Source organism: Alligator sinensis, unplaced genomic scaffold (assembly GCF_000455745.1).
Source record: "Alligator sinensis unplaced genomic scaffold, ASM45574v1 scaffold330_1, whole genome shotgun sequence".
Lineage (NCBI taxonomy): Eukaryota > Metazoa > Chordata > Crocodylia > Alligatoridae > Alligator > Alligator sinensis.
The window spans coordinates 1148159-1161353 of record NW_005842178.1 but is presented as its reverse complement, the minus strand read 5'-3'; the positions used below and the strand labels follow the sequence as shown (position 1 = coordinate 1161353).

General features: G+C 41.4%; 2 protein-coding genes across 3 annotated transcripts in view; one reads left to right on the top strand and one right to left on the bottom strand.

Moving 5' to 3' along the window:
- Positions 1–13195, top strand: part of ERI2 (ERI1 exoribonuclease family member 2) — a 62676-nt gene that overhangs the window by 41158 nt on the left and 8323 nt on the right. The window lies entirely within an intron of this gene.
- REXO5 (RNA exonuclease 5) overlaps positions 1–13195 on the bottom strand; it is a 21698-nt gene that overhangs the window by 7534 nt on the left and 969 nt on the right. The window contains exons 2-12 of the mRNA XM_025206974.1: positions 13150–13192; positions 10301–10422; positions 9056–9182; positions 7743–7830; positions 6099–6248; positions 5833–5921; positions 4841–4956; positions 3064–3202; positions 2376–2470; positions 1083–1185; positions 319–455 (exon numbers count right to left, since the gene is read on the bottom strand). Of these exons, the coding sequence (XP_025062759.1) occupies positions 319–455; positions 1083–1185; positions 2376–2470; positions 3064–3202; positions 4841–4956; positions 5833–5921; positions 6099–6248; positions 7743–7830; positions 9056–9182; positions 10301–10422; positions 13150–13192 (1209 nt within the window). The remainder of the gene's footprint in view (positions 1–318; positions 456–1082; positions 1186–2375; positions 2471–3063; positions 3203–4840; positions 4957–5832; positions 5922–6098; positions 6249–7742; positions 7831–9055; positions 9183–10300; positions 10423–13149; positions 13193–13195) is intronic.

The following is a 13195-nucleotide window of genomic DNA, read 5'->3' as shown; positions in this document are numbered from 1 at the left end:
CGGCCCCCTCCCCCCCCCCCCCCCATTATCTGCCTCAGATAACTGGAATTTTTACATAACCAGCACCTGGCATTCCCCACTCATGCTGGATAACAGGGATTTTACTGTATAAAGAAAATGACAAAAAACATTATATCAAATCTAAGATTTGAAATTTAAAACTATTAGATTAGTGATTTCTTTCATAAAATATTTTTTTCCCGTTGAAAATTACTAATGGGAAGGAGAAATATTGACAGAAAATATAATGCATATTACAATATCATTTCAGAAAGAACTAAATCCAGTGATGTAGATGAATGGGGTGTGGACTATTACCATAGCTGGGGTATGCTGGAACCTTTGCTTGATTGCTGTTGGACTCCATTCAGCTGTAGGTATAAGGTGGACTTCTGTTGTGAGATCTCACTTGCTTTTTGAGCAATTAGCAGTGTCTCCAAGTTTAGTTCTTCTACCTTGAGATACACACATTGGTAATAACTAATTCTTCAAGGTTACTTTGAAGCATACAGCACCACAGGCATCAACCCAATCTGTCTCTAAGACATCTCTTAGAGTATGAAACTAAAGACTTGAGGGATAGCATTGTACAAATAGCCAATCCACTGCAGTGATGAGCAGGTGCCTTAAGACGGCTAAAATCCAAGACAAAGAACTGAAATCAAGTGGGGAAAATACAGTCAAAGGGAAGAGATGCACTATACGAGATCTTTATATATAATTGGACCATGCCTGGAGACTGATCAAGTTCTAGTAAAATGGAAATTTATTCAAATGCCCATGTACTCCACTAGTGGGAAATGGCCCTCACCTAGATCCTCAATGCTGACCTAACTAAGCAATACATTTCTAACTCTTCACATGTTAGTAGTTTCAGCAAAGTCCAAAACATTATCTTCCTAGACTGCAGCCCAGGACCTAAGATCAAAACTACATCAATTAAACATAAAAGCAACCAGGAGTAGTCCACATTAAATTCTTTATGAAGCCTGTAAAATGTGTTTTGATCTTAAGGTCTTTAAGACAAAAAACCCCCCCAAACTGAAACCAACATAATTTCAAACAACAACATAATTTCAAACCTTGCAAGGCCCCTGTTTAATGAAGTACTGAGCCAGTTCAAGTGCAGCTTGAGCATCTTCTGTTGGATCATGACCAAGCTTGTTTTCACACTGAATTTCCTTCCTGAAATGTCAGTACAGACAAGTTATCACTTTTTCCTCACTCTAGAATATACAGTATATTACCTTTTTTTTTTTTTTTAAGCCTTGTAACTTGTTCTTTTTAGGTGACTTATTTTTCTCCTCACAGCAAGTTTGTTATATTTCAATTCTGTGAGTTGCCATTCTCATGAAATGTTCCATAAAGCCACCATAGTATAACCTTATTGCAACGCTTACATTTTGGATACTAAAGATTTAATAGATACAGTGATACACACATATCATGCTTTGATGCACCTTTGCTATTTGCCTTCACCATCTATGCTTTACTAGTTATGCTACCACATAGTTTGCAATCTCCTATTTCTCACAGAGAATTTAATTGTAGAAAGTAATTGTGCTACTATGGAATACCTTATTCCTACAAAATATGCTGTCAGCTGAGGGCTGGAATATCAGTAGCCACTAAATCTAATCTTGTCAAATTAACAAAGCACATTTTATGATGGATTATCCTTACTTTTTTGCATCGGCGCACTCTTGCTAATTCGCGACAAGCCTTTGAGTAATTCATGTGAACTATAAACTCCAGAGTTGTTATACCGTATCTTTGCTTTTTAGGGATAAGATTTAGCACATTGCAATTATGCCCAATTAGAAAAAGAACAGACCTGATGTTAATGCAGTGGAGCAAGACTCAGCAAATCTGCTCATGTCACAAATTCCCTATATTACTTTTAGGCAAGTCACTTATTTGCTTTGGGCTTCAACTTCCTATCTGTCAAGTGCAGATAAAGAGCCTTTGTCATATCCATTTAGATTTAGATATATACTGTGTAATATATATATCACCATGTAAGAGTCCTAATCTTGACAGGTAATGGATCACTTCACACAAGCTTTTTTGCTTCTGTTTTTCCTCTAAAGTGTCTGCTGTTTGATGCTGTCTAAGACAAAATACTGGGCTAAGTAGACTTTTGATACGTCTTACATTCTTATCTAAATTGGTGGGTGTGTGTGTGTGTAGGAAGAGGGTTGAAAAATGAAGGTAGTGCTAGCATGGCTAATTATTCAGTGCATGTATTTTGTACATATGCATGATCTGATTTCTTTCCAAGTTTTAAGAAACTGGTAATTCAGGTGTAAAAGTTAACTGATAAAGCCATATGCTCCCCAGTGGCATGCACAAGGGGAGCACTGTAAGACACTTACCCTAAAACAGCTTTTGCTAAGAATTTTAACTTGAATCTTCGACCTCCACTTCTGGCAAAAAGCAATGAAGTGTCAATAACACTGGGATGGATCATCTGGAAAAGAGGAAACATGACTAATATGATTTAAGAACAACAGCAGTGTCATAGGACTGGTCTGCAATCCCTTCTCCTAAACAAACTAGCAGAAGGTGCTCAGATCCAGTCACCCCAGAGCATTTTATGGTCACTTAAATTTACCATAGGAAAGACTTAATAGCTGTGTTGGAATAAAAATATGAATGGCTCCTAGCAAGCAAATGGAAAGAAAGAGGGATACAGCTGGAGTCTTATCTATTTCTGGCAAAGCACGAGTTAGTATCCTTACTGGACCAATTTGTATAATTTGAAGACAGAAGTAACAAGTTTCAGGCTTTGTGCTCCTTCCAGTAGTCTGGGAGAGGAGCAGTCACAGGCCGATCTATTTTAGACAGACTTGCACTTTTGAAATACAGCTTTCTAGCTTTACAACTTCTGTGTTTCTTGAACATCCCAATTGGTAACACATCTCTCTTGGAGAGCCTTAACCCCATCTTAGGGAAAGGCTGGTAGTAATAAAAAATTACAATACATCATGGAATTGTTTTGGTTTTAGATATGAATGCAGCAGGTAAAGGGAGTGGAGAAAATGCATTTAAGAGCACACTCACTTGTAAAGCTTGGAGATCAGCATTTAAAGAGTGACCCACCAATATTGCATCATGGGGAAGCAATTTCTTTAGTTTGTCCTGGACGTCTGCAAGTTTGGTTTTCACTGGAAGAAGAATCTTCCTTGTGATTCCTGAGTACCTTCAAAGCAGAAGTTGTAAGAGGCAAACCAAAACATTAGCAACTCTGTTTACTAAAAAGCATTTCAAGCAAGACAAGTGAGATGAATGAACTATAACTATAATAGTATAGCACAGGATTATAGCTGTGGCTTCCTGTTTAAATGCCTCTGTGAGGACATGGTGAAATTTATGTTAAATTAATAGCACTAGGATTGTGTTGGCCTCTGCAGAGGCTTGTCCTTCTTAATACAAACCTTTGTATAAATGATTAAGTTCCATCCCTGTCAAAACTACACAGGTAAACGGTCAGACTGGATCAAGGAGACAGACCTCTACATGTTCAGGTAAAGGTGCGATTGGATCTAATGTGTGATCCACATATCGTGCCTCGTGCTATGCTACACGAGTATGGCACAAGGCGTGATTATGAGATTGCACATTAGATCCAGTCATACCTTATTGCCAGTGCAGGGGGAATTTTATTGCCTTTGAGGGGTCTCCCAGCTATGGGGACTACACACAGCCAGGGCCAAAACTCCACAACTGACAGGGCTCTCAGCCTTGGCTGTGCCTCACATGCAGCTGGGACTGAAAGCCCTGCAACTGACTGTTAGTTACAGGGTCTCTTGGTCCTGGCTGTGTGTAAGGCATAGTGGAAGTCCCATCAGTTGTGAGGCTCTCAGCCCCTGCTGCATGAGGCATAGCTGGGACTGAGAGCCCCATGTGGGCTGGGGAGTTTCAGGCACCCCTAAGCCTTGGGGATCATGGTAGCTGCAATCCCCAGGGCTTGGGGGTTTTACACTGGGCAAGGTACACCCTTGTAGCTGGGATCCCTGTCAGCTGATGGGCCTCCCAACTGTAGGGAAGAGCCTGCTACATGTGCAAATTAAAGCTTGATAGTAACCAGTTATAAATTTAGTACGTTTTCAAGGTCTAATTTATAGCTGGTTGGAGCTTTTTATTGCGTGATAGCTACTCTGCATGTGTAGCTGGTCTTGAGATAATTGTGCAATTAACCAGTTAACTGCTCAATACCTACAATGTGTAGGGGGGCCTTATAGGGAGCATGAGAGGGAAGGCCTTTGTGCTGCAGCCTGAAACTAGGTCAAATATGAAAGTTTTGGAGGAAATGTGGCTTGAGTTTTTTGCCTGGTTTCACTGTGAAACTTTTAAGTGTCTCCACACTAGAAATGGAAGCTTGGACAAAGTCTCTCTCCTTTTACATGAGTAAACAGAGCCCCAGAGCAGATAGATCTGGATTGCAGCTTCCTTGTTGTTACTAACACTATATTCTATTCTACAACCAAGAGTAAAAAAAAAAAAGTAACCTGCACTATGTTTCATTAACCTGTAACTCAGGCTTTTTTTTTTTTTTTAAACATTGCATAACAGCTCTAACCCTCTGCCAAGATCCAGTGGATTGTATAGTAGACAAGTGTGTATCCAATATGTGGTAATATCCACATTTTGTAAACTGTTTGTTCTAACACTAGTTGAAACAGAACAGGCAACTCACATGGAAATGCACAGAAGTTATATTTACCATGAAACTACAACTGCAGCTAGGGTTTACAAAGACCACATGAAGCAGGCTCAGGCTGAATGGCTCTTAAGTGTTAAAGTAAGAAGGTATATAGGACGTTTCTAGGCAGGATACCTGGTGAAGTAGTTCAGAATCTGGGTCTCAGGTTTTATAAACTCATCCAGGAGGCATTGGCCCTGTGCATCCACCAGTGAGACTCGGGTGACTTCGTTCCCCTTCGTAGTGAGGCACTGCCAAATTATAAAATGGCAGAGACACTGGTCAAGATCAGAAATGATTTTGCTGCCATTCCATTGTCTGACATGCACTCGCTGATTAAAGCCCACCCTGCCTGCAGTAACTTTTACCATTAATCCAGTGTCCTGTCTAGAGAGCTGTCCATTTGTTACTTTTTTATTTTATTTTTTTTAAACAATGCAAATGTTGATTGTTTGATGCCTGTTACAAGTGTAGTGCACCCAATCATAGAGTAAATCTTGAGGAGGGAGAGCTGATGTCACAAAGTCATTTTGTACTTCATACCCCTGAAAGCCCCAGCTAATTGCATTTTATAGCTGCTCTGCCAAAAAAGGCTGAAGCAAGTGCACATTCTGAAAGTCGGTAGTGAGGCCCAAGCAAGGCTTCTTCTTGCATTTAGAACTGCACCCAGGGGTAAATCCAGGATAGCTGAAATGGAGAGTGGAGAGGTGCAATGAAAAGGAATTTTTCCTTAAGGAAGCAAAGCTTGGTGAAGATCTGGGAGCTGCTACATGTCTCCTCTACAGGGACTAGGAGCATCTGCCTTGCAATGGATCCACCTGTCCTTTCCTCTGCATTCTGCTGTGCTGAGAATCCCTGCAGAGCCAAGCACTGCTCTGAGCTGGGGGAGTTCACACACGCACCTTGTCTACACTGCCATTTCTTGAGAACTCTCCCACTGCTGCAACAGCACAGCTCCACTCGCACTACTGCAGAAAGAACTGTTGTTGCCAGGTGGTAGCAGATGCTTTTCCTACTGTATCTCTCCTGGTAGGTGTATTCTAGAACAGAGTAGTTGGCCTGTTGGATCAGGCAGAGGTCCTGTAACTGACTTCCTATCCCCCTTACAACTACAGATATTTTAATACCATTTCACAATCCAACCCAAAGAGGGGGCTGCTGTCTGTCCTTGGGCTGTTGCATTCAGTGTGGACAAAATGTAGACACCCAGGCGATCCTAAGAAGAAATATAAAGATGTCTGAGAACAAGATGAAGTAACGTCTTATGTGTAACTTGATGCACAAAGGTTAAGAAAAGGCTGGAGATGAGTTGATATAAAGCCTGTGTTCCTTGAGTACCCCAAATCCCACTGAAAAACATAGGCCTTTAAATTTACTGTCAGAATAGCCTGACCTTCTAAAGGATAATTATTTTCTTTCATCTCTTGCACCGTTAGAGTGTAGGTGGTAAGACCATGTTTTTCTTCTCCATATTTCTGAACAATGGGGTCTCGTTCCAAGTTGGCGCTCTTAAGGATATGTCCATTGGAGACATGAGGTGACGCTGTAATATGAAACAATTGTGTATTCAAAAAGTGGCAAAAAAGATCATATATTATTCCCAAGCAACAGGAAAGCTGCTGTCACTAATGTACACTAATGGCATTTCACACCTGTGGGAGGCAGTGCTCCTGGGAGCACTAAACCTACTTCTATTACTGGTTCTGCTATTGTCTCTGGTAGGTGACCTAAGCAAGTCACTTCACCTAGCTGCAAAGTAGGGGAAGTAGTGATGGACCTCCTTCACATAAGCAATATGTAAAAAGCAAGGTAATTGCTTTAGGGTTTTTTTAGTTATATGAAGAATTATTGTTGCCGCTACCTTGTTCTAAGAAGTTATCTTTTTCCCTTCAGTAGGATTAGGAATGTGTTGCACTGCTTTAAAAAAAGAAGCGATTGGAATGCTTAATTTAACTGTCCAGTTTCTTACCTACCCATTGGCATACTTGAGTCTCTCTCAAAGTATGGTTTTAATCCTTGTAATCTCTCTGGGAGGTGCTAGCCCCATTTTTGTAGATAATAAAAGGGTATACAAGATGGGTTAAATGACCAGCTCACAGTGACAAAGTAAATTGGGAACTGAACCTAGGACCTAATTCAGAGTAAATCATCTTTCCTATTATTAGGATTCCTAGTCACTTACTCTCAAAAAAACTGCAGGAAAAACGCATATGATATCCCCAGTCTAGGACTAAACTACTCTTTTGTTCAGGGTTTAGAACTCTATCAATAAATTGCAAAATTAGCCTTACTAATTTCCACATTAAAGGCCCATTCACTAAGAACTTCCATTGACTTCCGTGCAGTTTCCTCAACTAAAGCATGCAAAACCAGGCCCTAGAGTTTGCTAGAACTAGCACAGGGGTGGGCAATTATTTCGGGCAGAGGGTTGCTTACTGAGTTTTGCAAGCCATCAAGGGCCGCATAACAGGCATCCTGAATTATATTAGAAATTTAGAAAATATTAATTTTCTAAATTTTTTAGGGGCCCTGCAGGTCAGATAGAATGGCCTGGCGGCCACATCGACCCCTGGGCTGCATTTTGCCCACCCCTAAACTAGCACCACAGGGAAGATAAAAACAAAAAAGTAAGCTGCTGATATACCTATAGTTTGTCTCAATTCACTGATCAGCATGAAGACAACTAATATGGGGAAAAAGGAATTTAATTCCCAGTGAGGCTGAATCCATTTCACCACTCTGTATCTTTTACTAGATACATTTTAGAATGCACCTTTGAATACTTGTAACAATCTAAATTTGCAGTGCTTTCTCTATTGGCCCCTTTACAATTTTGTGGTGCTAAACCTTCATTTTTATTTTTATAATAAGCAAAAGAAAGAATTAGCTGGAGCTGTTTATTTCACAGTTCCACTGGCGATTAAGTTGTATCTTGCATTGGTGCATAAAACACAATTTAGCTTAAGAAGACAATGTATGCCAATTACATGAGTTCCTATCATATTTAGAAATATTCAAGCAAATATTGTCTGGATACCTTGTGCACTGTTATGGTGTTTTGCACTCACTCCTTCTCTGCACATGCTGGCTATAAAATTAGCTGAATCAGGCGGTAAACTGAATCTCTTAACAATAAAAAAAGAATGTGTTAGATGACTGAAGCACAAAGAAAGTACAATATTATGAAATACTGTCACTTTATCTTTGAATCTCATCCAAGTACCAGATGCAGCCTTAGTGTAATTCCATCAAATTCAGGGAAGGATTGCATATACTGAGCCTGGGAAAGTTGGACACAGAACACGGACCTTGTCATTTCTGTGCAATTTTTTCCACTGAACGAAAGTAGATTGCAAATAACTTGTTAAACTAGCTACCGTATGATGCATCAGTCACTATACAGAGTGTGCATAACTTGCACACTATACTCTTAAGTAGAGTTTTGGTTACTGTTGCTAAAAGGGTAGTAAAGAACAAGAGGCAGTGAATGTTGTTCACCTTTTTTAAAAGAAAGAAAATAAACAGGGGCAACTGGGCAATGTAGTTCCTCCCTCTGTCTATGTATCTGAGGGTGGCTCCTATTTCTTAAAAAGAAAAATGAATTTTCAAAGAACCATCACAATGATTTAGCAGAAAAATACAGGATGCTTCTGTATCTACTCAATCATCATAGTACTGTACAAACTTGACTTCCCAGAGGAGGAGAGACTCACTGGGAGAAATAAAACTGATGTCTGTTTCCTCCTGGAAAGTTTAGAAGCTGCTGTAAATAAGAGACTTGCATTTGCTGCAGTTATGGAAGAATTTTCTAAGATTCTAGTGATTCAAAAGACATTTCTTAATATTAACAGATTTATAGAAGAACTGAAATGTAGGCAGGCAACTTAAAAAAAAACTCCTGTGCTTTACATTGGCAGTATTCTTTCCAAGAAATGAGAGGAACTGTTACTATAAGACTCAGCACAGTTGGCAAATATTCAGAGCCAGATTTTCAGGTAGTATAAATCAACACAAGGGCTGATTTCTGCTAGCAATAACTGAGCACGAGCCTTAAATCTGAGAGATTTCAGGACAGTGAGGATATTGTAAGATGAGAAGAACATAATTCTGAAATATTTAATTTCACATTTTAAAGCTTTAAAAGCTGCAAGTCATAAACAGCAGAGATTAGTCCTTTACTCCTGCATTAGCAGAAGCTGGGAGGAGAGGAATTATTTTATCATAGTTCCCTGAAAATCAGAAATCTTTATTTACTGCAAGCAGAATAATTTCATTGCAGTGACTGAACAATGCTACATGTTTATCATTGACTACCAAGTTCCAATGAGTAGAAATGAAATTGAGACTTACATGCGGGAATGACTTTCTGAGATGTCTGAACTGTAAATAGAACCTGTAGAAGTGAAGCTGGCTCACTTCATGTAGAACAATGACCACAACCCGAGCCAGGCGTCTTTGGTGATGAATATGACACCAGCTGCATCAAAATTAAAGCAAAACAGTTAACAGTTTTAAAAACATGGGCCTAGTCCCGTTCTTGTACAAATCAATGGCATAACTCGCACCATCTCCAACAAGAACAGAATTTCACTCCCATGCATCTTCTTTGCTCCACATAAGGACCTCCATATGCAGCAGACAACAAAGACACTGTGTAGCCAAGCTCTACAATAGTATTCATTTCCAAGATACAACTTGCCTTTTTTCAATGTAGTATACAAATATGAATAGAAAACATCCAAATAAAGCTACAACCATTAAATCTGGGAGGAAAAAATTCTGGCAGAATTTATTGCCAAAAATGTATTTGCTGAAAACCATTTTTAAATAGCCTGAAATAAAATCAGGTATTTTGTTTTCAATATTTAGTCTTGTTTTTGAGTTCCCCTATAGCCATCAGGCATCATCTCATCCAAGATGCCTATGTTCTTACACTCTAAATGAGGTACTAAAATTCAGGTCAAAAAGGCTGAAAAAATGTCATTCTGATATTTGAGACAGCACATTGCATAGAACAAAATGTTCCAACATTTTCCAGTGTGAACTGTTTCATTTTAATGTTTCTGACACTGTACATTTTTGGAACTGTTGTTCTGTGAAAAAAATGTAGTGGTGTTTTTGCCCCAATCCAGGTGAAACAAAGTTCCAAAACAGTGAATTTTTTCATAGTGAAAATTCTGTATTTCAGCCAGCTCAAGTTATATAGTATGCATACAGATGCAGTAATATATGAAGGTCAGGATGGTGACTGTTGCAAAGTATATAAACCCCCCCCAAAACAAAACATTAACCTATGGGACTTTCAGTAGGCTAGCAACAGTACAAGCTGCTTCAGGCTGGACATAAGGAAGAACTTCTTTACTGTCCGAGCCCCCAAGGTCTGGAATGGCCTGCCATTGGAGGTGGTTCAAGCATCTACTTTGAACGCCTTCAAGAGAAACCTGGATGTTTTTCTTGCTGGGATCCTATGACCCCAGCTGACTTCCTGCCCCTTGGGCAGGGGGCTGGACTTGATGATCTTCCAAGGTCCCTTCCAGCCCTAACATCTATGAAAACTATGAAACTGCTGCCAGAATGCAAACATACATTATATACCTGGGTTGAGCTGCATTGTGATGTTTTCCCAAAGCTGCGTACTTCAAGAACTCATACACCTGGTCATGGCTGATTTTACAGTCCTCACCAAACAATTCTGCTGACAAGCGTGCCTTCTTCTCCTAAGAAAGGTGAGCCCATGTGAAGAACCATTCATGTGTACCAAGCAACAGTGTTCATTGTAAAAAGGCAAGGGATTAGGATGAAAGTGGCCCTTCACAGTCTACATAGGTATTAAGAACATTTAAAATAAATAATACCATATCTTCTCACATACAACATGCCCTGGAAAATAATTCATACCCTGTAGCCTAATCTTCAGCTGACTCACCCTTCCTTTCTTCCTTAAAGTTGAAACCCTAGCTGCTCTTGAAAACTTTGATTTTGAAAAAAGCTAAAGAGTCTCCAAGGCTGTGAAGTAGGAGGAGAGGCCAGGACTAGCCAGCAAACAGCAAAAGAGCCAGCAACACACGTATTGGGGATGGTAATCCTGCCCTGTGACCTGACACCCACATGTATGGGTTTGAATTGGCCTGTGAAGGGGGTCATCCAGTCCTACCTACTGTTGACAAAACCCAGGACCACACCCCGGGTCATATGGCAGGGTAGCCCCAACTCTAGTCCCAGCCTGGGCTGCGCTAGCACAGAAGTGCCCATGTGTCTGGCACTGACCCTCTGCCCCGAGATAAAATATCAAATCCTTCATTATGTTAACATGCCCTTTGTCATATTATATTGAATGAGTAAAATCTGCTAACATAGAATAATGTTGGCACATCTTTTAAAACCATTTAAATATAAAATAAGAAACAAGATAAAAAAATATGAGCTTCAAGTGGTTTGTTTTTTTAGTAAAGCAATTCTTACATCAGTTGACTCATAATTACATTGCTTCTCTTCTTTCGTGCCAGGGTGGACAAACATGCAGTAACACTATTGTTTAGATGAGCTCTAATTAGAAATCTACAAAACAGCCAGCAGCAGTTTCGGGTTCAAAGATTACTTGGCAACTTGCAGGTCTTTCAGCCTCTAATTAGATGCAAATAAGACTCAGCTTCCACAGTTAACATGCTTAATCTTTTCACATGTTGGCTATCATGCTAATTTTAAGTGTTATATCTAAAAATGTACTGTGCCATTAGAGCTCTGAGCTTGTGTCATATGACCTTGCTTCACCTTCTAACAGGTGTAAATTCACTGAGGTATTCCGATATAGCATTGCTCTGAAATTGCTGGTATGGTCATGTTGACTTCAGAAGTCCCTGGTTGCTGGTAAGATATATTTAAGAACATAACAACTGCCATTTACTGGGTTGGTCCTTAGGTCCACCTTGCCCACTATTCTGTCACATGGACCTCCAGAATCTCTTGCTGAGGGTCTGGCTGCACTGTTCTCCTAGCCTCTTGACTTATGTACTCCCTGTCCATAGCCCCATCAAGTCCTGGGACCTCCTGGTCAACCTCCTCCTGGCCCTGGCCAAGCTGGCCATGTAGCTGACCAGGGAGGCTCTGGCTGGGAAGGTCCCCAGGGACCAGGGGCTGCTTTCCTTGCCCCAGTTCATTCCCTTCTCCAGGCACAGTATCACTGGGCAGCGTCCACTGGCTCCTTGGACTTGTTCAGGGGCCAGTGGGCACTGTCTGGTGTGCTCGGCTCAGTGTCCCCCGCTTGGCACTCTGGTTATGAATCTTTGACCAGCACTCTTGTCCCTGTTCTTTTATTATTTGTCCCCGGTAATCAGTTATCACCTTTTCTGTAACCTCCGCACCTGTGGGAGCCACTAGGTTACTTGGTGGGCCTAGCCCCATGTCCCTGAAGGTGACAAATAGGCCTGTGTCACACGACGGCAGAGAGCGGATGTTGAAAATTTTTTTTATGGAGGACCTTCAGGTGGATATTCATGGCTGCAAGTTTTCCTAGCTGAAGTCAAGTTTATCATCACTTCCAGCTGATAAAGTCACTTAGATCTAATCAAATAATAGCACTTGTCTAGGATCATAAATTAATTTCCTTTGGTTGGAGATGGGCACGTCACAAACCCCTAAGCTGCAAATGCTCAGTGCAGGGAAATCTGGGGCCAAACCCTTCTCTGCTACAGGCTTTTGCCCTTGGATTCGCACATCCCAAAACTAACAAATTCAGCGGAAGTCGGGTACTAAGGCCCCCATGCTGAATCTGTCCAAACTGCTCGTGAAGATGTTTTAGGTTGCAAACAGCAAATGCTTTAGACCGTGCCAAGAACTCCGGGGTGACAACGACTCGGGGTGACTAGCGGCAGACGACAGGTCTGCAAGCAGATGAGAAAGTTCTACTTTTTAGCATAAAGTAATGCAATAAAATCTCAGCAACATTTTAAAGGGGAACAGCCAGCCCTCTGCTTCTATAAAACGACAGACATCTATATCTAATAGCTACCCAGAATCATAGAAGGGTTGAAAGGGACGTCAGGAGGTCATCGACTCCAACCCCCTGCTCGAAGCAGGGCCATCCTCGACTGGATCATCCCAGCCAAGGGCTTTGTCCAGCCGGGTCTTAAAAACCTCCCAGGATGAAGAGTCCGCCACCTCTCTGGATAACCTGTTGCAGTGATTTACTACTCTCCTAGTGAGAAAATTATTCCTAATATCTAACCTAAACTTCCCATGCTGCAACTTGAGCCCATTGCTCCTTGTTCTGTCATCTGCCCCCACTGAGAGCAGTCCGGCTCCATCCTCTTTCACCCCCGCTTCAGGCAGTTGAAGGCGGCCAGAGCGCCCCCTCCCCGGAGCCCACGGGGCGCAGCCCCGCTCCCAGCCCGGGCGGCCGCGCTGCTCCGGGGCAAGGGCCACGCTCTGCCCTGGCCTGTGCGCACCTTGGCCCCCCGCGGGCCGCCCCGCTCCGGCTCCGGCCTCTTCCTC